This window comes from Mastigoproctus giganteus, chromosome 9 (genome assembly GCF_048544385.1).
Source record: "Mastigoproctus giganteus isolate SK-2022 chromosome 9, ASM4854438v1, whole genome shotgun sequence".
NCBI lineage: Eukaryota > Metazoa > Arthropoda > Arachnida > Uropygi > Thelyphonidae > Mastigoproctus > Mastigoproctus giganteus.
The window spans coordinates 186,467,651-186,494,557 of record NC_143583.1 but is presented as its reverse complement, the minus strand read 5'-3'; the positions used below and the strand labels follow the sequence as shown (position 1 = coordinate 186,494,557).

Here is a 26,907-nt window from a genome sequence, read left to right as displayed (position 1 = left end):
AATTCATGAGTTTTTGGGAAGTAAATGGATGGCCAGTGCTCAAAACAGAAGGGACTGGAAAGTTGCTGGAGAGGCCTTCATCCTGCAGTGGATTGAAAATGGCTGATGATGATAATGATGATGATTCAAGAAATTGAAGCTGATTGAGCAGGGCAAGGTTTCTCAAAATGGAATGCAATTTGCTATCATTGGAAAAACTATGGATAGGATTTCCAGTCAATGGAAGAAGGTCATTAATATACAATAGGAAAAGAGTGGGGGAAAGAACTGAACCTTGGGGAACACCTGCATTAGTGGAAAAGTTAGAAGACAGAGAGCCATCTACCATCACCCTCAGTGAGCGATGAGAGAGAAAACTGGATAACCAATTACAAAAAACAGTCGGCAAACCATAAGAGGGAATCTTGTTTGGAGACCTTTATGCCAAACACAACTGAAAGCCTTTGAGATGTCAAGAGCAACAGCTTGTGTTTCCACGAACTTTTCCACTGAATTTGTTCATAAATGGGTAACATAAGCCAGAATATCGCCAGTGGATCGACACTGACGGAATCCATACTGGTGATAATTGATCAGACGGAAGGTAGTTTAAGAGTTGGTGGTTAATTGATTTCTCATGACTTTAGAAAGAGTAGAAGTAATTGCAATGGGACGATAATTGGATGGGAAGGATTTGTCACCCTTTTTAGGAACTGGCTGGATATGAGCAAATATCCAAGCAGAAGGAAAAACACCTTTGGAATAAGAAACTGAAAAAAAGGTGGCAAAGAACAGGAGTAAGTTCAGGAGCACAGGTTTTGAGAACAAGTGGAGAAATACCATCAGGACCTGGAGCTTTCTTAGCATCAAGATTCGTCAAAAATCCTTCTGACATCCTTTTGATGGAAGACCACAGGAGGCATTTAATGGAGCGTGTTGTGAATGGTGGGAGGTATTTTACCAAGATCATTAATACAGAAGTTGGAAGAAAAATGGGATGCTAGCAGGTCAGCTTTATTCTTGGCTGAAGTAACAACAGAACCAACTGGTTTTGACAGGGGTGGGAGCAGAGATGGGCAAAAGTTGTGGCCAATAGCTTTGGCAAGAGACCAGAATGCTCGGCTACCATTAGGGCAAGAAGCAAGTTTTCTACTCTTAGCCTGTTTAAAATCTAGGTGGGACTGATTAATAACTGCTTTACAATTGTTGCAAGCTTTGGTGTAGGCAGAAAATGAAATTGAACATTTGGAAACAAGCCAATTACGATATGCTTGTTGTTGTTGTGGGGGTTTTCTGGCGCATAAGCTGCTTTGGCTATAATGCGCCTTTACGATATGCAACGTTCTTCTCTTGAACAGCCTTAGCACTTTTATTGGAAAACCAAGGTTTAGATAAAGGATGAGATTTTAAAGTGGAGTGTGGAATAAAGGATTCCATTCCTACAAGAATAATTTCACAGAGATGATCCAAGCAAACATTGACATCAGAAGATTTGAAACAGTAAGCCAACCAAACCAAGGAAAAGAAAAGAAATCTCGCAGGTCATCCCATTTTGCATTCTTGTAATGCCAAATAATACGAGGTTGGGAATAGCCATGAGACAAAGGCTCCATTGGAGAAGAGACAAGTTGACTACCCAATACAACATTGGCCAACCCGGAAACATATCTGGCATGACCATGCATCGCACGCTCGCATGTATGGGCTATACCAGGAGATGGCCCCTATGGCATTCTCTCCTAACCAAGGTTCATCAGCGCAAAAGACTTGCCTGGTGCAAAGAGCATGCAAGTTGGATGTTAGAACACCAGAAGGGGTGTTGGTCGGATGAGTCATTATTATTTACTCCACACTGTGGATGGTCGTGTATGGATTTGATGTCAACAACAAATCATCTATTCATCTATCATGCATGGTATCAAAAGTGCAGGCCAGTGGAGGTGGTTGCATGGTGTGAGGCATGTTTCACTGGCAGGAACTTGGACCCCTGGTGCATGTGGAACAATGTATCACTGGTCTCCGCTATTGTCAAATGCTTGGTGACTGTGTACACCCCACTATGTTACACTTTTTCCAGAATGGCAATGGTGTCTTCCAAGAAGACAATGCGCCGAACCATGGGGCACTTTATGTGCAGGAATGGTTTGAGGAACAGTTCTGACTTGCTGCATATTGATTGGCCACAGATATCAATCCAATAGAGCACTTGTGGGATATCAGGCATCTGGATACACCAATCACCTCCATACATGCATTGCTAGCCACATTACACACAGCTTTGTTGGCCATACCTCCCGAACACTTTGACATCTTGTTGAATCAATGCCACGTCAGATGGCTGAGGGGGTAAAAAACCTTTGATGTGAAATCAAGTGTCTTGTTTTCATTTTTCTGTTACAAGGCCAGAAATTTTGGAAAGATATTGCAGATATTCTAAAAATATTTCACCAAGAGAATTAGCTATTGCAGTTGAATCTACAATAACGGATCCATTATATTTCAGTATTGATGAAGGATGTAATGTGCATTTTCCCTTCATTTTCTTTGATTTTGTCACAGTCCTCCTTAGGAATGAACTGGGTTATTTATTATTGTTATTTGGTTTTTTTTAGGAGCAGTAGCCCATTAGCAACTAAGGCCATATTGCTCCGTGATATGCGGTGGTCATTCCCTTGACCTTTCCGCATCCTCCGTATTTGGTGGTGATGGGCTCGAACCCTGGTCTAATCAAGAAGCGTGTGCTACGAACTGCTGCTCCTTCCCACCTGGCTACGGAGGCACCTAATGAACTGGGTAAGAGAGGAAGTAAAATGGATCCATGATTTCTTTTGACTCGGATGACATGCTTTGGCATGTGCATGTTTAAAAAAGGGATATCACTGGCATGAATAACATTTCCTATGATGTATGTTACTGCATCATTGACAGGCTCCTGACTGACTAGTGATGTCAAAATCTTCCAGATGTTGGAAAACATTTCAGTCAGCTTGATCCATCCACCACTATGGTAACTTGAGAGAGAGAGATATGGTCTTCTACTAAGGGTAGTTATCACAGGGAAGTGATCACTTCCATACAGATTCTCCTCCATCTCCACAGTAAGTGAAGGCAAGAGAGAAGGGAAGCATATAGAAAGATCAATGGCAGAAAATGTACAGGGATATGTAGAAGAGTTTTTAATTCCCACATTCAAAAGGGAGAGGTCATTAACAGTAAGAGCATATGCTCTATGATACAGCCTCTCCTATTTGTGTCAGTACTACCTCATAGGATGGGATGTCCATAGGAATCCCTTAATAATAAAATTAGGGAAGGCAATTTTTTTATAAGATCATCAAGGTCTGTCTGGAGAATGTCAGTCAAGGTGGCTAACAGTAGGAGCAGAATGTTAACAGAAACCCAAGTGAAAGTCTGATTGCTACTGTCTCTACTGTAATTATTTCAACAACTTCCAATGAACAATAGTTGTAGTTTGAAATGTTCAGAAAGATCATACAGCCTGTGCAGCTCAAACTTTGCTCTTCTTAAATTTTTGTGAGGCAACATAATAACCTAGGTATCACTTCTTAGATTTACAATCAAAGTGAAAAAGAAAAAAATAAGTACAGCTTGATCAACCGTCACTAATTTTCTCAACACAATGGTGCTTCATAATTTAATTCATACAATAAAAATAATAAATTAATGGTATTTTTAAGAGTTAATTTTTTGCTATAAGAATTATTTACCTGGGAATAGCCCATTATTTTAGGAAAGGTGTATGTTGAACAACCTTCTGGTGACTGACCTAATGAACTGAATGGGGTATGGAATGTAGCCTGAAACAAAATCATTTGTAAAAATTACTTTCAGAGAAATAATATTATAGAGAATTTAGCATTTCAGATATATACAATTAAACCATAATTTATATTACTTAAGAAATAACAGACAATCTCCAAGATACTGGGCTTTTCATTTATATGGGACCTGGTTACATAAATGCCTCAGTTTGATGGTATTTACCACCAGTTAAAATATTTTCACAATAAAACAGGGTGTCAGCAGGGCTGTAGTGGAGAGTGTACGTGGGTATATGCCATAGACCCTCTGGATTTTTTTTTAGGTGAATAGTGTATACCTTTTGGTTTTTGAAAGACTTGAAAAAACAAATATTATAAAAATTTAATTCATTGACCATCAGAAGTTTTTAATATGCTGATTAACAAAATACAGAACATTATGTTGAAAATCATTAGTTTTATTCTATGCGACGAAAGCAAATTCTATTAATAAGCCTGATAAGCACAGTATTTTTTTTTGTTTTAGTTAGTTGTTGGCGCATCGGCTTCTATGGCCATAATGCACCTCCCAAGATTTTTGCAGTACTCTGATTCAAGCCCGAGGCGGGATTCGAACCCATGACCTTTGGGTTGCCAGGCAGGCACTTTACCCACCCGGCTAGCCCGGTCGGCAAGCACAGTATACTCTCTGCTTTTCATAACATTCATAGGTATACCTTCTGCTAATTTTATGACTACAGCACTGGGTGTCAGTGAGGCAGTATTTTCCTAACCATCACCTTTTACCAGTCTGCCAAGCAGTCTGACAATTGGATTTTAATGCACCATATTGAACCACTTTATGTTGTCTGTACAAGTGGGTTTATGGGCCAATGTTGTGTGGGCTGAAAACCCCAAAATAACTCATAGGGAACCCTACTCCTTCTGCCTGAGATCAGCTAACTACAGCCCCAATAAGTTTTACTGAAGAGGCATTTAAAAATTCCTCCTCTGAAAAGACTTGAACCCAGAACTACAATAAGTGACGTGGCAAAACCACTACAGAGTCACAGACTACTAAATGTCAGTAGGGAGTCATCTGACTCCAGCAAGGCTACATGAATTCTTCAGACTTTGATCTGAATAAGCTTTCATCAGAGGTCTCACTGCCAGTGTACTTTACTATATTTTACTGAGTCACAGAAGACCAGACATCAGTACGGAGTCTGATTCTCCAGCAAGGCTACACGAGAACTCTTTAGACTCCAAATAAGCTTTCGCCAGAGGTTTCATTGCTGTTATGTCTGTCTCTCTTATGTCTCTCTCTGTCTGTCTGTCAGACAGACAGAGAAACTGCTGTAAAATGAAGTATTACAACATTTGTTTTTTTTATTTCATAGTACAGCACGTTTTCATTACATTCTAGCAACTTTGGTGACCACATGTTTCGAGTTTAATTGACAGATTTATCACAGGCTTTAATCCCATAAAATCCACGAAAGAAAGGCTTTACTGTATATTTTTAAAATTAATCTTCATTCATATTATTATTCCAGATAAATCTGCATCTGTGGGGATACACGCCACACAGTGGATTTTTTGGCATAACCAGGGATGTTTTTTTTTTCCCCTTTGGTACAATTCAAGCAAAAGTTGCTGTCCATTTCAGCTTTGTTTTCAAATTTAAAATCTTATATTAACTGCACAGGTAAAATTTTTGTATTATTAGTTATAGCAATCTTCACACACATCATATACATAGCATAAAATAAAACTAATTTGTAAGTGAATAAATCACTCAAATAAAGTACACAAAACTCTTAAAATTTGGTTGGTTTGTTTGTTTGTTATTTGGTTTTTAGGAGCATTAGCAACTAAGGCCATATTGCTCCGGAATATGCAATGGTCATTCCCTGACCTTTCCGCATCCTCCGTATTTGGTGGTGACGGGCTCGAACTCCGGTCTAATCAAGAAGCATGTCCTACGCACTGCTGCTCCATCCCACCTGGCTACAGAGGCGCCAACCTTAAAATTCGGTACTTTACAAATCAGAAATCTTTAAAATCCAGCAACATTTTACAATCAATCTGGGCACTCACATCAATAATTGCATTTCTCTTAAAAATCCCAAAATAGCATTAGTAGAGGCATATGATGCAAGAAGCAAGCTTATGCAGCATCAGCCAAATAAATAAAATTAAAATTCTAAAAAAAAAAAAAAAAAAAAAAACCACGCTACATTTCACCCCCTCCGTTCATTCCAAATACCTGTCCAGCTTAGCCTTAAATTTATTTAGGCTATCAACTTCCACAAGAAGGGATGGAAGTTGTTCTACCAACCATCTGCTGGCTAAAGGCAAACTTCTGCACATCTATTCTACATCTGTCTTTCCTTAATTTGAATTTATGCCCTCTCAGGTGATTATTCTGAGCAAGAGGAAGAATCCCATCAGCATTCAGCATGCTCACACCATTCAAGACTTTATACACCTCAATCAGATCACCTCGCAGATGCCTAGTCTCCAGACACTGTAATTTGCAAAACTTAAGCCTTTCTTCATAAGAGCAACCCTTTGTTCCATTCACCAATCTTGTTGCCCTTCTCTGTACTCATTCCAACAGCTCTACATCTTTATTAAAATGGAGGCCTCCAGACCTGTATACAGTACTCAAGGTGTGGCCTGACCATTGCCTTATACAAGGGGATAATCACCTCCTTATACCTGCTAGAAAAATTCCTGTATATCATTGACAAGACACTATCAGTTACCCTTGCAGACCGTGTGCACTCCTCAGAAAACTTCATATCTGCCTGCACAATTACCCCAGGTCCTTTTCGTTCTCTACCACTGTCAGTGTAGTACCACAGAGTTGAGACGTCACTCTGGGATTACTGCTTCCCATATGTAGGACTTTACATTTGTCAATGTTAAACTTCATTTGCCACATCTCAGCCCATCTGCTCAACTTTTCTAGTTCCTGTTACAGCAGCGTACTGTCATTAGTGTCCTCAACAACCCTGCCAACCTTCGTATCATCTGCAAACTTCGACATTAAAGCTTGATATATACCATCATTTATATAATTTATAAATACAGAAAACAACAATGGACACAACATTGAACCCTGAGGGATTCCACTAATAACCTTAGTCCACAATGAGCAGTGTCCATTGATTACCACTCTCTGTCTTCTCCCACTCAACCATTCCTTTATCCACAGCAACAATTTGCCTCCAATGCCACACTGCTCCAATTTCTGCAGCAGTTTCCATGTGCAACGGTATCAAAAGCCTTTCTAATATCCAAATATGTGATATCAAAGTTATTCCTTGCATCCAGTTCCTTTGTGACCACATCATAGTATTCAATCAAATTGGTCAGTCAAGACTTTCCCTTAACAAAACCATGCTGTGTCCGAGCTATAACGGAAATCTTGTCTAGATGATCCTGCAGTGCTTCTTTAACCAGTGCCTCCATTAATTTTCCTGGAACAGAAATTAAACTAAATGTATATAATTACTTGTGTAACCCTTTGATCCTCCTTCGTGAATTGGGGTCACATTTGCACATCTCCAGTCCATGGGTACTTCCCCTGAGTCCAAATAAGCTCTCATAATTATGGCTAAGGGTTTGCTTATTTCCTTTGCTGCCTCCTTTAATATAAATGGATAAATCCCATCCACCAAGGGTACCTTTTTTTATGTTTATCTTCAACAATTTCTCCTCAACTTTCCTCTCAGTTATTACAAAATCATCTAGCTCACTGCCAGAGTTTAACTCACCTCTGGCATTCCCTTACCTGAATAACTCCTCGTGGGTAAATGTAGATGCAAAATACTCATTTAGTTTGTTAGCCACCTGAGCAGGATCATCGATAGTTGAACCATCAATATCTAGTGGACCAATCTGATTCATCCCTTTCCTTCTAGAGTTTACATAGGTAAAGAACTCCTTGTTGTTTTTCTTTGCATCCTTTGCCAAAGATTTCTCATAATCTGCCTTTGCCTGCCTAATCCCTTTTGTGACTTGGTTACAGACCAGCTTATATCTATCATAGGCTTCTGTGTCACATGATACTTTATATGCATCCCATGCATTTTTATTCTCTACACTTCGGGTGGTAGAAAATGAAAAAGAGAGCTGGAAGTAATTGTGCAGTCAGATATGAAGTTTTTTTCAGCAGTACAGACAGGCTGCCAGAGCAGGTCATGGGGTATTGTCAATGATATACAGGAATTTTGCTAGTAGGAAAAAGGTGATTATCCCTTTGCATAAGGCAATGGTCTGGCCATGCCTGGAGTACTGCATACAGGTCTGGAGGCCTCATTTTAGGACGGATGTAGAATTGCTTCGGCATGTACAGAGAAGGGCAACAAGATTGCTGAAGGGAACAAAGAGGTCAGCTTACCAATAAAGGCTTAAGTACTGCAAATTGCAGCAGCTGGCGACTAGGCACCTGCGAGGTGATCTGATTCTGGTGTACAAGGCTTTGAATGGGTTGAGCATGCTGAATTCTGATGGAATTCTAATCTCTCTTGACTTGTGCCAAGAGAGATTAGAAGTCGGGGTAATCCCCAAAAGAGATATATCATTTTACCTAGAAATTGGAATGTCACCAAAGATAAGCATAGGAGCAGAAGAATCCTTTCTGTGACAAGACAAGACTGAGATTTAGAACCATTGAAATCAACTAAGTTGTCTTTGCCCCACTGGAGAATTACCTGGAGATCGGCATTTAAGGAATTGGTAGCAGATATTTGCGAAGTTGAAGCTGTTTGGGCAGGGCAGGGCAAGGTTTCTCAAAATGAAAAGTGGAATGCAATGTGCTATTATTGGCAAAACTATGGATAAGATTTCCAGTCAATGGAAGAAGGTTATTAATATACGAGTGAAAAAGAGTGGGGGAAAGAACTGAACCTTGGGGTACACCAACATTAGTGGAGGAGTTAGAAGACAGAGAGCCATTGAAATTCACCCTCAGTGAGCCATCAGAGAGAAAACTGGATAACCAATTACAAAAAAACAGTTGGCAAACCATAAGATGGAAGCTTGTTTAGAAGACCTTTATGCAAACACGATCGAAAGCCTTCGAGATGTCAAGAGAAACTGCTTGTTTTTCCACGAACTTTTCCATTGAATTTGTTCATATATGAGTAACATAAGCCAGAATATCACCAGTGGATCGACACCGACCGAATCCATACTGGCGATCCTTGATCAGATGGAAGGTTTCTAGGTAGTTTAAGATTGGTGGTTAATTGAATTCTCCATTACTTTACAAAGAGTAGAAGTAATTGCAATGGGACGATAACTGGATGGGAGGGATTTGTAACCCTTTTTAGGAACTGACTGGATATGAGCAAATTTCCTAGTAGAAGGAAAATCACCTTTGGAACAAGAAACTGAAAAAAACAGCAAAGAACAGGATTAAGTTCAGGAGCACAGGTTTTGAGAAGTGGAGAAATACCATCAGGACCTGGAGCTTTCTTAGCATCAAGATTCATCAAGACCACAGGAGGCATTGAATGGAGCATGCTAGGAATGGTGGTAGATGTTTTACCATTATCATTAATATGTGAGTTGGAAGAAAAATGGGATGATAGCAGGTCCGCTTCATCCTTGGCCGAAGTGACAACAGAACCATCTGGTTTGGACAGAGGTGGGAGCAGAGATGGGCAAAAGTTGCGGCCAATAGCTTTGGCAAGAGACCAGAATGCTCGGCTACCATTAGGGCAAGAAGAAAGTTTTCTACTCTTAGCCTGTTCAAACTGTAGTTTGGACTGATTAATAACTGCTTTACAATAACTGCAATTTTGCGAGCTTTAGTGTAGGCAGAAAATGAAACTGAAGAATTGGAAACAAGCCAATTATAATATGCAAAGTTCTTCTCTTGAACAGCCTTAGCACATTTATGGAAAACCAAGGTTTGGATAAAGGATGAGATTTTAACGTGGAGTGTGAGATAAAGGATTCCATTCCTATAAGAATAATTTTGCTGACACGATCTGAGCAAACATTGACATCATAAGTTTTGTAACAGTAATCCGACCAAGGAAAAGAAGACTTGCAGGTCATCCCATTTTGCATTCTTGTATTGCCAAACAATACAAGGTACGGAACAGCCATGAAATAAAGGCTCCATTGGAGAAGAGACAATCACCAAGTTGTGATCTGAGGTGCCTAAAGGGCCATTTCACTTCAATCGTGTACTTAGAAGGGTTGTTTGTGAGAAAAAGATCAAGGTTGTTGGCTGTATGGTTAGGATTGTCTGGTATTCTTGTAGGTAAATGAACAATCTCTGCAAGGTCATTAGTAATTGCGAAAGCCTCAGCATCTCAACCAGCTGGGTCGGTGTGATTAGAAAACGGAAGCCAGCTGGAGTTGTGAACATTAAAATCACCAAGGAAAATTACCTCACTGTTAGGAAAGTTGGACTGGAGAAAGTCAAGTTGCAAAGAGAGGAAGTCAAAGAGCTCCAAGTGATTAGTGGAGTTGGGAGAACAGTAGAGACAACAGATTGACACAATAAGGTAGACAGATTTTAAGCCAGAAGATCAAAAAGAGGAGATTCCAAATTACCAAATCTCTGATAGGGAATATCAGAACGGACATATGCACAAGTACCACCCTTGAGGCGAAAGGAATCATACAGCGAATAATTTGGGCATCTGAGATGAGCAGTAGTTGAATCAACCGATAACTGAGATTCTGTCAGAAAAAGTACATGGGGTTTGGCAGACTGCAAGTGGAAATGGACGTTGTTGAGATTAGAATTGAGACCACGTATATTTGTGAAATGAACTAGGAAGTGTTTGGGAGGTTTAGATCATTTCACAGATAAGCTTACTCTATTAGTTTGACAATTCATGGTGTCTTCAATAGTAAGAAAAAATTCGGGGGGGGGGGGGCATGCTGTATAAAGTAATGAAATTTTTGGATATGGTGTACACATGGTTAAGAATATACCCAGATTCCTTGACATAACATGGCCTCGACAATGCCTCCTGCATACACACTACTCGGACTCCCTCCAGTAACTATCTGGCAGAGTAGAGGTAGCAAGATTATACACTAGCTGGTCTGGAAGCTGTCTAATCTAATTATTAGCAGATCTAATTAATTATTAGCAATGACTCTTCATACATTAAGAATCTTCAGGAAGAGGAGCTGCTAGATGTCAGTGATCATAGTGTATTGCTGTAAATTTATTTAAATTACTTGACAGTATAAAACTGCATTGTTTGTTTGTTATTTGGTTTTTAGGAGCATTAGCAACTAAGGCCATATTGCTCCGGGAATATGCGGTGGTCATTTCCTGACCTTTCCGCATCCTCCGTATTTGGTGGTGACGGGCTCGAACACCGGTCTAATCAAGAAGCCGAGGCGCCATAAAACTGTAAATATTTTAGAGTGTCAGGGGTAAAGGGAAAGGGGATTCTATTTTTGCAATGGTGATTATAACAGTGAGACAGTTTTTAATTTTTTTTTTTAGTGGTACCATCTGATGTTAACAAATGCAAATGGTAAATATTCAGAGAACTAATTGTAGAAGCTACTAAACTTGTTATACCAAATGAAGATATTATTCAAGGTTTGGAACAAAATGGATAAGAGATGGAGGCATGGGACAGAGAATAAAAATGGATGATTATAATCATCCCATGTATAGAAAGGACAGGGTGGCAGGAGGTTGGTTGGAATTACACTTCTGGCTATGTTATTATTGGATTTGTTGGTGCATCAGCAACTAAAGCTATAGTGTACTGATCATAATCTTATCCTTAATTATTCGTTTTACAAGCACAAAGTTTCAGAGAAGATATTTATTAATGTTTCTATTATAGACCTCTTAGTTTAACTTCTGTTCCTGGAAAATTAATGGAGGCACTGGTTAAAAAAGCACTGCAGAATCATCTAGACAAGACTTCAGTTATAGCTTGGACACAGCATGGTTTTGTTAAGGGAAAGTCTTGCCTGACCAATTTGATTGGATACTATGATGTGGTCACAAAGGAAATGGATGCAGGGAATAACTTTGATATCATATATTTGGACCTTAGAAAGGCTTTTGATACTGTTGCACATGGAAGACTGCTGAACAAATTGGAGCAGTGTGGCATTGGAGGCAAATTGCTGCTATGGATAAAGGGATGGTTGAGTGGGAGAAGACAGAGTGGTAATCAATGGACACTGCTTATCGTGGACTAATGTTATTAGTAGAGTCCCTCAGGGTTCAGTGTTGGGTCCATTGTTGTTTTCTGTATTTATAAATGATATTGATGATGGTATATCAAGCTTAATGTCCAAGTTTGCAGATGATACGAAGGTTGGCAGGGTTGTTAAGGACACTAATGACAGTACGCTGCTACAACAGGATCTAGAAAAGTTGAGCAGATGGGCTGAGAGGTGGCAAATAAAGTTTAACATTAACAAATGTAAAGTACTACATATGGGAAGCAGTATCCCCAGAGTGACATATCAACTCTGTGGTACTACACTGGCAGTGGTAGAGAACGAAAAGGACCTGGGGGTAATTGTGCAGGCAGATATGAAGTTTTCTGAGCAGTGCAGACAGTCTGCAAGAATAGATCATAGTGTCTTGCCAATGATATACAGGAATTTTTCTAGCAGGGATAAGGAGGTGATTATCCCCTTGCATAAGGCAATGGTCAGGTCACACCTTGAGTACTGTATACAGGTCTGGAGGCCTCATTTTAAGAAGGATGTAGAGCTGTTGAAACGAGTACAGAGAAGGGCAACAAGGTTAGTGAATGGAACAAAGGGATGCTCTTACGAAGGCAGGCTTAAATTTTGCAAATTACAGCGTCTGGAGACTAGGCACCTGCGAGGTGTATAAAGCTTTGAATGAATTGAGCATGCTCAATGCTGATGGGATTCTTCCTCTTGCTCAGAATAATCACCTGAGAGGGCATAAATTCAAATTGAGGAAAGAAAGATATAGGATAGATGTGCAGAAGTTTGCCTTTAGCCAGCAGGTAGTTGGTTGGTAGAACAACTTCCATCCCTTCTTGTGGAAGTTGATAGCCTAAATAAATTTAAGGCTGAGCTAGACAGGTATTTGGAATGAATAGAGAGGTGAAATGGGAGCGGTTTTTTTTTTTTTTTTTTTTTTTTTGGCTGATGCTGCATAAGCTTGCTTTCTTGCACCATATGCTTCTACTAATGCTAATGTTTCAGAAAAATGAAAAAGTCATCCATATCCTGTCGATCGCTTAGAATACTCTGTATGTTAAGTGATTTGAATTATGACGATATGAGAAGAAAGTAATTTTTCAACTTCTTAGACAGTTATTGCACTCTGGTGGTGGATTTCATCATTGGTGGGTAGTTAAATTTGAGTGAGGCATGTATGACCAATGCACAGTCTGGTTAAGATGGTGTCTCCTTTTCAATTTCCTTCACTCTGGGTAGCCACTGTTTGGGCTCTGTCTTGATTTAAACAGTCTATTATTTTGTTTGTTCTCTCCCATATAAACATCCACTGTTCCTTAATAGTCTTGTTGTATGATGGATTTATCGTCAACATAACGAGTACTAAAGGTAGATAGGATTATATTGATAAGAGAACTTTTAACAGTTGAATCTGCCTGTTCATTTCTTGGTATTGTAAGGAAATCAACAGAGATGTGTTCAGGGAACCAAAAGAAATTATGAGCTGACTGAATGGTGGTTTTTTTTCTTTCTTTCTTCTTTTTTTAATGAAAACACCAAACACAAAAGGTACGAGAACCTATAGTACTTAGTACTGTCCGAGGACTGAATTTCTGTAGATTGTAATTTTTAGGAAATACTTGTGAAAGGAGGTTATTCCAGAAAACAGAAGTTGAAAGAATAAATGAGGAAGAAGAAAAGTTGGTTCTGTGAGTTTGAAGTTGGACAGTAAAAGGATGCTGACTGGTTTCAGCATGTATTCGGACTGGTTTGGAGGGGGAGGGGAAGATTATAGAAGCCAATTCAGGAGAACAGTGCCCATGGAAGTATCTGTAGAAAAAGCATGCAGCACAAACAGAACATCTATGATATAGAGTGGAGAGACTGTAAAAAATGGGTTATTAATTAACCCAACTGCACTGCTTTGAATGGCATCTAGAAGCTTGAGAGAGGCTATGGAGACACCATAAGGGATCCTCTTACCAAGAGAGACTTAAGTTCTGCAAATTGCAATGGCTGGAGACTAGGCACCTGCACGGCGATCTGATTGAGGTGTATAAGGCCTTGAATGGGTTGAGCACGCTTAATTCTGATGGGATTCTTCCACTTGTTCAGATTACGAACCTAAGGGGGCATAAACTCAAATTAAAGAAAGACAGATGTAGAATAGATGAGCGGAAATTTGCCTTTAGCCAGCGGGTGGTTAATTGCTGGAACAAACTTCCATCTGTCGTTGTGGAAGTTGATAAGTTAAATAAATTTAAAGAGGAACTGGACAAACATTTAGAGGGAATGGTTGAGTAAATTTTTTTTTTTTTTTTTTTGGCTGATGCTGCATAAGCTCATACACTTGCTTTCTTGCATCACATGCCACTACTACTGCTACCACCCCTGATGTGGGAACAATATTCCATGGTAACATGAAGTTGTGATTTGTACAGAGTGAGTAGCTGCTTAGAAGAAAAGTAACACTGAGATGAAAGAGAAAACCCAGTGTTTTAGATGAAGAGGAAGCAATATTTCTGATATGCTTATGCCAAGAGACATCAGATGTCAAGGTAATCCCTAATAGATATGTTATCTTTTCTAGAAATTTAGTGTCATCGAAGATAAGCATAGAATAAGAAGAATCCTTTTTACAAGACAGGACTTTAGTTTTAGAAGCATTGAAATTATCCACGTTATCTTTATCCCACAGGAGAATTACCTGGAGATCATCATTTAAGGATCAGCCATTTGTGCAGGGCAAGGTTTCTCAAACTGGAATGAAATGTATTATCATCAGCAAAACTATGGGGGGGGGAGAACGATCAGCATGACTGATGTTGGATTTTATTGCCAGACTTCTCGGGCAATTTTTCTGTGCCACTTGGATGATTCCACCTTAGTTTCAGGGTTGTAAACGAACACCCAACTCATCCCCAGTGACCACTTTTCTTAGAAAGAAACTCTAATCCTACATAGATTTTTTGAAAAAAAACCACTTCCAATGGATTTCATGTAGTCCATTTGATCGTCTGACAGCAAGCATGGATCAAACTTTGCACACATCCCTAAATCTGCATCAGGATCGTGTGTACTGAGCCTACAGATGGTCCAACTTCACGAGCAATCTCAACATCATTCACCTATCACACGAGTTCCTTCACTTTGTGACATTTTCATAATTGCGTGACACTGAAGGGCATCCACTGCAAGGTTCATCTTCCAGTGTTTCCTATCCATTTTTAAACTGATTAAACCACTCATAAACTACTGTTTCCTTCAAAGCATCATCTCCACAAACTTTCTGTAATGCTTGCAGCATCTGTAGCACTTTTCCCAAGTTTAAAGAAAAACTTAGTACAAAATGTTAGCACACTGTTCAAACTGTAAAATTCCCAATCAATCAACTGTGGCACACAGGTGAAGTGGTCAAGCCAGTTCCCACTTGGCATGCATGCACACAAAGATCAATGTCAACATGCCACAAAAACTTTCGGCTATAGTGCAAACCATTTAAATAATAGCATGCGATTCCAGGCACTTTTTGAATGTACTACGTATATAAGGTGTTCATAAAAATTTAATTTAACATTAATATTCACTTTTATTATTCAATAAACCTTATATACAATAGAAATAAAAATGTGCATAACTTTCATAAAACATAATTATGCCAACTCCTATTGCATATAAAATATAGAAAAATATACCATTTAAAACTATTGTATTAGACTGAATACACTAAATATAAAATATCACACATCAGATATCTTCTATCAAGTTCTGCTAACAGCTCTACATTAAACCCAATGAAATAAGTTAAGAAAAACTCACCTTATCAGATGCATAAACAAGATCACACAACCCTAACAAAGTTACAGGAATGCCAACAGCAGGCCCGTTTACAGCAATCACCAAAGGTTTTGGAAAATCAATAAAGCTTCTAACAAACTCCCTGAAATAATACAGAACTGTGTACACCTCTAAAAATCCAAATATAATATATAAGGTGTTCATAAAATCAGGTTAGATCCTAGATGCAAAACTAAGTCCAAAGTAAAGGGCAACCAGTATATGGTATTACATACAAATAAAAAAATTTAGTTTTTCATTTGTATGTTCTTATTCATTTTTAACTGAATAGATTACCAAGAAGATAAATCCATTATTCATTAAAAACTCTAAGAAACTGTTGTGATTGGTTGTGGAACTATCTGGCAACCATTCTTAGCAATATGCTCCCTTACAGCTCTTATCAATATGTTTATACCCTAAGCATTTAAGACATTGAATCACCAACAAAGCATCTTTGGTTCAGTGTGAAGACTAATTTTATAAAAATTCTAGATCTTTTAAATAAGAGAACTAATCTATCCTAATACCTGCACCATAAAGTAACAAGTCTGTTTATAAATGGTACTAATAGCAATACTTGCACTGAATCCTGAACTTTGACTGAGACAGACCAGCCTCCTTCAAGTTTCTTCAAATTCATCTTCACTAAGATGACTTTCACTAAGACTTTGTCAAGAGACACCTTCCACATCATACATCACAATTTTGGGTTTCAGCTTACTAGGTCTTTTACCTGATGATACTTTATCCATTGTTATTCATGTTATTCTCACTTCAGCTTCCAGAGCAGCCCTTTTATCTTGGATTGATCTTACTCCAAGCTTTGGTGTCCTTCAATAACAGTCTTATGAACATTAACAGAACTTGCTTGATTTCTATTTGTTACACTTGGTCACAAATACAGTCTTAATTTGTCTTTTGCCTTGGACAGATGTCTTGTCTTAACCACTTGGGCATAATTTATGGGCACAACTGAAACTTTAACTTTACATTCTTGAAGCTTTGCAGTCAAGACTTTATTTTCAATAAAAACCTAAATTATAGTAGTACAGTAGGGCCTCACTTTTCAGCGTTCTGGTAACATGGTGGTTTCCAATTATATCTATGTTTGTTATGTTTGGCACTTGTTCTGCTTTCGGCGTTTTTGCACATGACATGCTCAGCAGAAGGTCCGAGAATGGTGTCGCGTGCCATTTTATTGTTTGTGATTCAGTTTGTTTACAGCACTTGCGCACGCTACATCTCTTTGTATTCTGGTAATTTTCCAAACTTTTTAAAGTTATTATATTGTGTTATATATAATATTTTTGTTCTAATTACAATGGCATCTAAGTGTAGTACTTTTTTTAACTAGTGATAAAAAAAAGGAGTCTTAATATTTTTGTTCTAATTACAATGGCATCTAAGTGTAGTACTTTTTTTAACTAGTGATAAAAAAAAGGAGTCTTAAGCCTCTTTAAATGCCAAGTTAGAAATGATTAAACTAAGCGAGCAAGGTATGTCTATGGCTGAGATAGGCCATAAGCTAGGTTTGGCTTGCCAAACAGTTAGTGCAATTGTGAATGCTAAGGACAAAGTGTTGAAGGAAATTAGAAGTGCTACACCAGTGAACACTAAAGTTATAAGAAAATGTGATAGCCTTACTGCTAACATGGAAAAACTTTTACTTTTTTTTTTTTTTATGTAAACCCCAAACACGAGAGGTATTAGAACCTACAGTACTTAGTACCATGCTTGGGTTGGAGGTTGCGAAGACAAAAGAAGATATTTGTTGACATTGGACTTGAACTTCTGTAGACTGTAATTTTCAGGAAATACGTATGAAGGAAGGTTGTTCCAGAAAACAGCAGTTGAATGAATAAACGAGGAAGATGAAAAGTTGGTGCTGTGAGTTTGAAGTTGGACAGTAAATGATTTGTTGGTTGGTGGCGGCACATGTCTGGACCGTTTTGAAAGAGAGAGCGGGAATTATAGAAGCCAATTCAGAAGAACAGTGCCCATGGAAGTATCTGTAGAAGAGGCATGCAGCAGAAACAGTATGTCTATGAGAGAGCGAGTGGAGAGACTGGTAGAGATGAATCATTAATTAACCTAACTGCCCTCTTCTGAATGGAATCAAGAAGCCTGAGACAGGTTTTGGGGGCACCACTCCAGATGTGGAAACAATATTCCATGGCAGGGAGGATTTGCGATTTATACAGAGTGAGCAGCTGTTTGGAAGAAAAGTAACGCCGAGAGCGAAAGAGAAATCCAAGTTTTTTAGATGCAGAGGAAGCAATATTTGTAATGTGCTTGTGCCAAGAGAGATCAGAAGTCAGGATAATCCCCAAAAGAGATATCATTTTTCCTAGAAATTGGAATGTCACTAAAGATAAGCATAGGAGCAGAAGAATCCTTTTTGCGAGATATAAGACAAGACTGAGTTTTAGAAGGGTTGAAATCAACTAAGTTGTCTTTGCCCCAATGGAGAATTACCTGAAAATCGGCATTTAAGGAATTGGTAGCAGATTTTCAAGAAATTGAAGCTGATTGAGCAGGACAAGGTTTCTCAAAAGGGAAAGTGGAATGCAATGTGCTATCATCAGCAAAACTATGGACAGGATTTAAAGTCAATGGAAGAAGGTCATTAATATACAAGAGGAAAAGAGTGGGGGAACGAACTGAACCTTGGGGGACACCGGCATTAGTGGAGAAGTTAGAAGACAGAGAGACATCTACCATCACCCTCAGTGAGCGATCACAGAGAAAACTGGATAACCAATTACTAAAAACAGTTGGCAAACCATAAGATGGAAGCTTGTTTAGAAGACCTTTATGCCAAACACGATCGAAAGCCTTTGAGATGTCAAGGGCAACTACTTGTGTTTCCCCGAACCTTTCCATTGAATTAGTCCATAAATGGGTAACATAAGCAAGAATATCACCAGTGGATCGACACTGACTGAATCCATACTGGCGATCGTTGATCAGACGGAAGGTTTCTAGGTAGTTTAAGAGTTGGCAGTTAATTGATTTCTCCATTACTTTAGAAAGAGTAGAAGGTTTTTTTTTTTTTTTTTTTTTTTTGGTAGTTGTTGGCGCATCGGCTTCTGTGGCCATAATGCACCTCCCAAGGTTTTTGCAGTACTTTGATCCAAGCCCTAGACGGGAATCGAACCCGCGACCTTTGGGTTGCCAGGCAGGCACTTTACCCACCCGGCTAGCCCGGCCGGCAGAAAGAGTAGAAGTAATTGCAATGGGAAGATAATTGGATGGGAGGGATTTGTCACCCTTTTTAGGAACTGGCTGGATATGAGCAAATTTCCAAGCAGAAGGAAAAACACCTTTGGAATAAGAAAGTGAAAAAAAGGCGGCAAAGAATAGGAGTAAGTTCAGGAGCACAGGTTTTGAGAACAAGTGGAGAAATACCATCGGGACCTGGAGCTTTCTTAGCATCAAGATTCGTCAAAATTCTTCTGACATCCTTTTGACGGAAGACCACAGGAGGCATTGAATTTAGCGTGTTGGTAATGGTGGGAGGTGTTTTACCAAGATCATTAATACAAGAGTTGGAAGAAAAATTGGATGCTAGCAGGTCAGCTTTATCCTTGGCTGAAGTGGCAACAGAACCATCTGGTTTGGACAGAGGTGGGAGCAGAGATGGGCAAAAGTTGCGGCCAATAGCTTTGTCAAGAGACCAGAATGCTCGGCTACCATTAGGGCAAGAAACAAGTTTTCTACTCTTAGCCTGTTCAAACTCTAGTTTGAACTGATTAATAACTGCTTTACAATTGTTGCGAGCTTTGGTGTAGGCAGAAAATGAAACTGGAGAATTAGAAACAAGCCAATTATGATATGCAACATTCTTCTCTTGAACAGCCTTAGCACATTTATTGGAAAACCAAAGTTTAGTTAAAGGACGAGATTTTAAAGTGGAGTGTGGAATAAAGGATTCCATTCCTGCAAGAATAATTTCACTGACACGTATTGGCTGTATGATTAGGATTATCCGGTATTCCTGTAGGTAAATGAACAATCTGTGCAAGGTCATTAGTAATTGCAAAAGCCTCAGCATCTCGACCAGCTGGGTCGGTGTGACTAGAAAACGGAAGCCAGCTGGAGTTGTGAATATTAAAATCACCAAGGAAAATTACCTCACTGTTAGGAAAGTTGGACTGGAGAAAGTCGTTGCAAAGAGAGGAAGTCAAAGAGCTCCAAGTGATTAGTGGAATTGGGAGAATGGTAGAGACAACAGATCAATTTGACGCAATGAGGTAGAGAGATTTTAAGCCAGAGAAGATCAAAGAGAGGAGATTCCAAATTGCCAAGTCTCTGACAGGGAATATCAGAACGGACATGTGCACAAGTACCACCTTTGAGGTGAAAGGAATCATACAGCGAACAATTTGGGCATCTGATATGAGCAGTAGTTGAATCAACCGATAACTGAGATTCTGTTAGAAAAAGTACATGGGGTTTGGCAGACTGCAAGTGGAAATGGACATCGTTGAGATTAGAATTGAGACCACGTATATTTGTGAAATGAATTAGGAAGTGCTTGGGAGGTTTAAATCTTTTTGCAGATAAACTTGCTCTATTAGTTTGACAATTCATGGTGTATTCAATATAGTAAGAAAAAGTGGGTGGAACATGCTGTTCGAAGTAGTGAAATTTTTGGATATGGCATACATAGGGTAAGAATATACCCAATATACCCAGATCCTTGACATGATGTGGCCTCGACAATGCTCCCCGCATACCCACTGTCGGACTCCCTTCAGTCACTTTGAAAGTGTCTGCAATTCTGCCCAGACACGATAGGAGGGAGTATATGATGAGAGCCTTGTCGATCAATTCGGCCCTGGAAAGATTGTGCAAGGCTCAAGGGGTAGAATTTTTTTCAGCCTGGACTGTACTTGTTAACAGGAGAGATTGCTTCTACAGGGATGGGATACACTTAAATAGAAAGGGTGCAAGAATATTTGCTGATGCTATCGAGGCAGTGTTAGGTGGGTCGGAAAACTGCTAGCTTGGGGGGATACAAAGACTAATAGTTTAACAGTAACCGCAGGCAGAGGTGAAGGTGATTCTTGCACAACTTCTATTAGAATAAGAAGTGACCTGGAGCGAGGGGTGTTGGGGGTTTCAGGGACGGATGGCAGTCATCCTGGAATAGTTGGGTATATGGGATGTGTTAGGGTAACAAGGAATAGGCATAGGAGCATGTATGCTTGCATGTATACCAATGCTAGAAGTATAGTAAATAAATTTGATGAATTTGAAGTGTTGGTCAAGACATCAAAGGCGGATATTGTTGGGATAGCAGAGACGTGGTGTCACAAAGATATAAGGAATGCAGAACTGGAATTTGGGGAGTACAATGTGTACAGAAAGGATAGACAGGACAGAAAGGGAGGAGGTGTTATGCTGTTAATTAAGAAAAACATAAAATCAAAAGAAGTGCATCCAGTTGATATAGATGGACAGTGCACTGTTGAGTCAGTTTGGTGTGACATAAGCACTGCAAAAGCAAAAATAAGAGTAGGAGTGTGTTATAGGCCTAATGACTCGAATGAGTACAATGAACAATTGTACAGAGAAATAGAGTGGGCCAGTAAATCAGAATGTCTTATAATGGGGGATTTTAACTTCCCAGATATTGACTGGAACTTGTGGGTTGGTCACTCACACACTAGTCAGACTTTTGTGGATTTATTGGATGATTGTTTTCTGCAGCAGCATGTTCGAGAGGCAACCAGAGAAAGTAATACTCTTGATCTGGTTATCAGCAGTGATCATTCGTGTATTAAGAATTTGCAGATAAAGGAACCACTAGGTGGCAGTGATCACAGTGTGCTGAAGTGGGATTTACTCAAAGAGGTAACTACCGTCAGGGGTAAAGGAAAGGGTTTTTGCTTCCGTAAAGGGGAGTACAGTGGTCTCAGACAGTTTTTAAATTCTGTACAGTGGGATCGACTGACGATGTTACAAACAGTAAATTCTAAGTGGGAAGCATTCAAGGAATTAATCGTGGAAGCTACTAGACTTTTCATACCGATGAAGAAATATTGTTCAAGGTTTAGGCCTAAATGGTTATCAAATGAACTAATGAGACTCGTGACAGAGAAGAAAAATGCATGGGATGCATATAAATTATCAGGCGACGCAGAAGCCTGTAGCAGATATAAGCTAGTCTGTAATCAGGTCACAAAGGAGGTTCGGCAGGCAAAGGCGGATTACGAGAAATCTTTGGCAAAAGATGCTAAGAAAAACAGCAAGGATTTCTTTACTTATATAAACTCTAAAAGGAAGGGGCTGAATATGATTGGTCCACTTGACATCGATGGTTCGACTGTTGATGATCCTGCTCAGATAGCAAACAAACTGAATGAGTATTTTGCATCTACATTCACACGTGAGGAATCATTACAGTTTGAAAATGGAAGAAGGTTATCAAATTGTAGCAGTGTGCTTAATGATTTTGTAATAACTGAGAGCAAAGTGGAGGAGAAATTGTTGAAGTTAAACATAAGAAAGGCACCTGGGGCGGATGGGATCTATCCAGTTATATTAAAGGAGGGGGCAAAGCAACTAAGCAAACCCTTAGCCATAATTATGAGAGCATCCTTGGATTCAGGGGAGGTTCCCACGGACTGGAGATGTGCAAATGTATCCCCAATTCACAAAGGAGGTTCGAAGGGTGACACGAATAATAACAGACCAGTTAGTTTAACTTCTGTTCCGGGTAAAATAATGGAGTCACTGGTTAAAGATGCATTGCAGGATCATCTAGACAAGACTGCAGCAATAATTCAGACACAGCATGGGTTTGTTAAGGGAAAGTCTTGTCTGACAAATTTGATTGGTTATTATGATGTGGTCACAAAGGAACTAGATGCAAAAAATAATTTTGATATCATATACTTGGATTTCAGGAAAGCTTTTGACACTGTTGCGCATGGAAGACTACTGTACAAATTGGAGCAGAATGGTATTAAGGGCAAGTTGCTACAATGGATAAAAGGATGGTTAAGTGGGAGAAGACAGAGGGTGGTAATCAATGGGTGCTGCTCTTCGTGGACTAATGTTATTAGTGGAGTCCCACAGGTTTCGGTGTTGGGTCCACTGTTGTTTTGTATATTTATCAATGATATTGATGAAGGTATATCAGGCTTAATGTCGAAGTTTGCAGATGACACGAAGGTTGGCAGGGTTGTTAATGACAGTAATGGCAGTGTGCTACTGCAACAGGATCTAGATAATTTGGGCAGATGGGCTAAGAAGTGGCAACTGAAGTTTAACCTTGACAAATGCAAAGTACTGCATATGGGTAGAAGTAACCCCAGAGAAACGTACCAACTGTGTGGTACTACACTTAAGGTGGTAGAAAATGAAAAAGACCTGGGAGTAATTGTGCAGTCAGATATGAAGTTTTCTGAGCAATGTAGACAGGCTGCTAGGGCAGGTCATGGGGTTTTGTCAATGATATATAGGAATTTTGCTAGCAGGGAAAAGGAGGTGATTGTCCCTCTGTATAAGGCAATGGTCAGGCCACGCCTTGAGTACTGCGTACAGGTCTGGAGGCCTCATTTTAGGAAGGATGTAGATTTGCTTGAGCGTGTACAGAGAAGAGCAACACGATTGGTGAGGGGAATGAAGGGATCCTCTTACCAAGAGAGGCTTAAGTTCTGCAAATTGCAGTGGCTGGAGACTAGGCACCTGCGCGGTGATCTGATTGAGGTCTATAAGGCCTTGAATGGGTTGAGCACGCTGAATTCTGATGGGATCCTCCCACTTGTTCAGAATACGAACCTACGGGGACATAAGTTCAAATTAAGAAAGGATAGATATAGAATAGATGTGCGGAAATTTGCCTTTAGCCAGCGGGTGGTTAATTGCTGGAACAAACTTCCATCTGTCGTTGTGGAAGTTGATAGGTTAAATAAATTTAAGGAGGAACTGGACAGGCATTTGGAGGGTATGGTGTGATTTTTTTTTTTTTTTTTTTGGCTGATGCTGCATAAGCTCCTACACTTGCTTTCTTGCATCAAGTGCCACTACTACTACTACTATCTGGCAGAGTAGAGGTAACAAGATTATACACTAGCTGATCCGGAAGCCTCCTAGAGAGTTACCAATAGGTTCGGTCCGGTGTACTAACTAGCGGCCGGCCTGCGAACACCGTTTTAGAGCTGTACCCTCGAAATGTAAGGAATATTGGATCTTACCACGATGTTCATCATAACCTCAAAAGTCATCAATCATACTGCATGATGGAAGAGATAGGGAATGGTTGATATGGATCGAAGATCAAACCAGTCACAATGTGCCTTTAAGCCGAGCCATCATCCAGGACAAGGCCCTAAATCTTTTCAATGCTATGAAGGCTGAGAGAGGTGAGGAAGCTGCTGAGGATAAATTTAAAGCTAGCAGAGGTTGGTTTAATAGGTTTGAGGAAAGAAGCCATCTCCACAAAAAAGTGCAGGGTGAAGCAGCTAGTGCTGATACAGTAGCAGAAAGTTATCCATGTAAGCTTTCTAAGATGGTGGATATACTAAGCAGCAGATTTTCAACATGGACAAACGGCCCTATATTGGAAGAAGACGCCGTCTAGGACTTTTATTGCTAAAGAGGAGAAGTCAATGCATGGCTTCAAAGCTGCAAAAGGCAAGCTAACTCTCTGGTTAGGGGCTAATGTTGCTGGTGATTGCAAGTTAAAACCTATGATGATTTATCACTCAGCAAATCCTAGGGCCCTAAAGAACTATGCAAAATCTAGCCTCCCTGTTTATTATAAATCTATTCCAAAAGCTTGGATGACTGGAGATCTTTTCTCAAATTGGTTCACGGACTATTTTAAGCCTACAGTTGACTTATTGCAAGGAAAAGAAAATTCCTTTCAAGATTTGACTTCTTGCAGACAATGCCCCTGGCCATCCTTGAGCTCTAATTGGTTTGTACAAGGAGATAAATGTTATTTTTCTACCTGCAAATACAACTTCATTGCTGCAGCCTATGGACCAAGGTGTAATTGCAGTGTTTAAAAATTGTATTACTTAAGAACTTTTGCTACAGCTATAACTGCCTTAGACAGTGATACAGTAGCTGGGCATAAACAAAATAAATTAAAAGCATTTTGGAAAGGATTCATGATTTTGGATGGTATAAAAACTATTAGAGATGCATGCGAGGAAGTTAAAGAAACAACATTGAAAGGTGATTGGAAGAAGCTAATTCCCACACTTATGAATGATTTTAAAGGCTTTGAGAATTCAGTGAAGGAAGTTACTACAAATGTTGTGGACATGGCAAGAGAATTTGAATTGGAAGTCGAGCCTGAGGATGTGGCAGAATTGCTCGTGATGAGACCCTAACGGACGAAGATCTTCTGAGCAAAGAAGGATGTTTCACCAAGAGGAGTCCCATCCTGATGATATTCCTGCTATCCCTAGAGAAATGACCACTGAGGAAATGGAAGAAGCTATCAACAGTATAGAAATGGGGATGGCAGCTTTTGAGAGAACTGATCCAAATTTCGAAAGAAGCTCTGAAGTGAATGCAAGACTTCTAGATGATATTGCATGCTATAAAGAAATTCTAAGGGAAAGGAGACAAAAATTTATGAGACAAAGTTCATTGTTTTCATGCTTTACGAAAGTACCATCGCAATCTTCGACAGCAACAGTTAGCCTTGAACAATCTTCAACGTCAACAGCAATGCAAATCCCTGCAAGAGCAACCATTTTCAAATTCATTTTCATTTCCATTGTCAAAACAAATAAGATTCGTTAATGAGTCAGATGATGAAAATGCCATCTCCATCCTTCCTAAATAAATATATTCATTTTTTCAAATTTACATTTGTCAATCACTATAAGTTAAGGGCAAAAATATTAATGTAAAACAATGTGTGTACTGTATATTCATTTGATTTTCTTATTGTTTTTGAGACCTAGCTCTCTGTTGCTCACTTAATATATGATAGTTTAAACATGTTATTAGGCTTTTATATGTATTTGCAAGTGAATAAAAAGGATATGTTTTACTTTTTGGCAATTTTTGCTTTTCAGTAGGAGCCTGGAACCTAACCCGCCGTATAAGTGGGGCCCTACTGTATTAGTGGCAAATGATGCAAGAAAGCAAGCTTAGAGAGCATCAGCAAAAAAAAAAAAAAAAAAAAACCACAAGAATGTCTAGTTTTTCCTTGAATTTATTCAAACCATCCACTCTAAAACAAAAGATGGAAGCCTGTTCCAACAATCAACCATCCACTGGCTGAAGGAAAACTTCCACACATCTATCCTTCCTCAACTTGAACATATGTCCCCTTATGCCATCACAGAGCTTTCAAGTTCATTCATCTTGCTTGAAGTTGTGATGGGATTATTCAGACTTTGTCATCAAGACACACCTTAACTGCACTCTAGTTTCCTTATCGTTCAAACCTGGTCTAAAAGAAGCAATAAGAGCTTTCACTCAGTTCTCTCAATCTAGTTTTTGCTTGGTGGAAGCTACTCAATATTGGTCAACTCCAATGAATACATTCCAGGCTTAAAGTGTTATACTAGTCACGTAGATTCTCATCTCGTGGTTTAGCATCGTCACCCTTAGCACCCAGAGTCCTCCTTACTGCTACCAGCAGCAGACTTCTTCTGTGAGGCAGAAATCAGCAGAGAAACAGCCTGGATAGTCAGGACCATTTCAGTGGCCTGCCAAACAACACTTTCGTCAATACTCATATGCTCTTTTTGGGTGAGATCACCAGTACATGTGCACTAATTCAAGATTATCAAACAGCTGGTTGGCAGCTCCATCCAGCTTGGAATAGGTAGCAAAGAGAGATGGCAAAAGACGTCTTGGTTTTAAAGCCATAATAAGTTAATGAATTTAAACAACTAAATTCAAAAAATAAAAAGAAAAAAATTAGAGTGGACTGAATCCAAACAGAATTAGGAAAAAGCCAACTCAAGTGTAGCCCTAAAATGTTGGGCAAACCAAAATTGAGAATCATGAAAAAGCCAAGAGATTCTGCTCCTTTAACCAACTAGGAAAAGACCCTTTGTCTTCCATTCACCTGGCCCTTACCATGTGGAAGTGAAGCAAGCAACAGAACAACACAAAGACCTATAGAGCAAAAAAAAAAAAAAAAAAAGTGGTAAATTAGACATAGGTC

The 26,907-nt window shown here is 39.3% G+C and overlaps 1 protein-coding gene across 1 annotated transcript in view; it reads right to left on the bottom strand.

Moving 5' to 3' along the window:
• LOC150080948 (enoyl-CoA delta isomerase 2-like) overlaps positions 1–26,907 on the bottom strand; it is a 126,007-nt gene that overhangs the window by 27,020 nt on the left and 72,080 nt on the right. Inside the window, exons 7-8 of the mRNA XM_090382008.1 lie at positions 15,735–15,855; positions 3,708–3,797 (exon numbers count right to left, since the gene is read on the bottom strand). Of these exons, the coding sequence (XP_090238134.1) occupies positions 3,708–3,797; positions 15,735–15,855 (211 nt within the window). The remainder of the gene's footprint in view (positions 1–3,707; positions 3,798–15,734; positions 15,856–26,907) is intronic.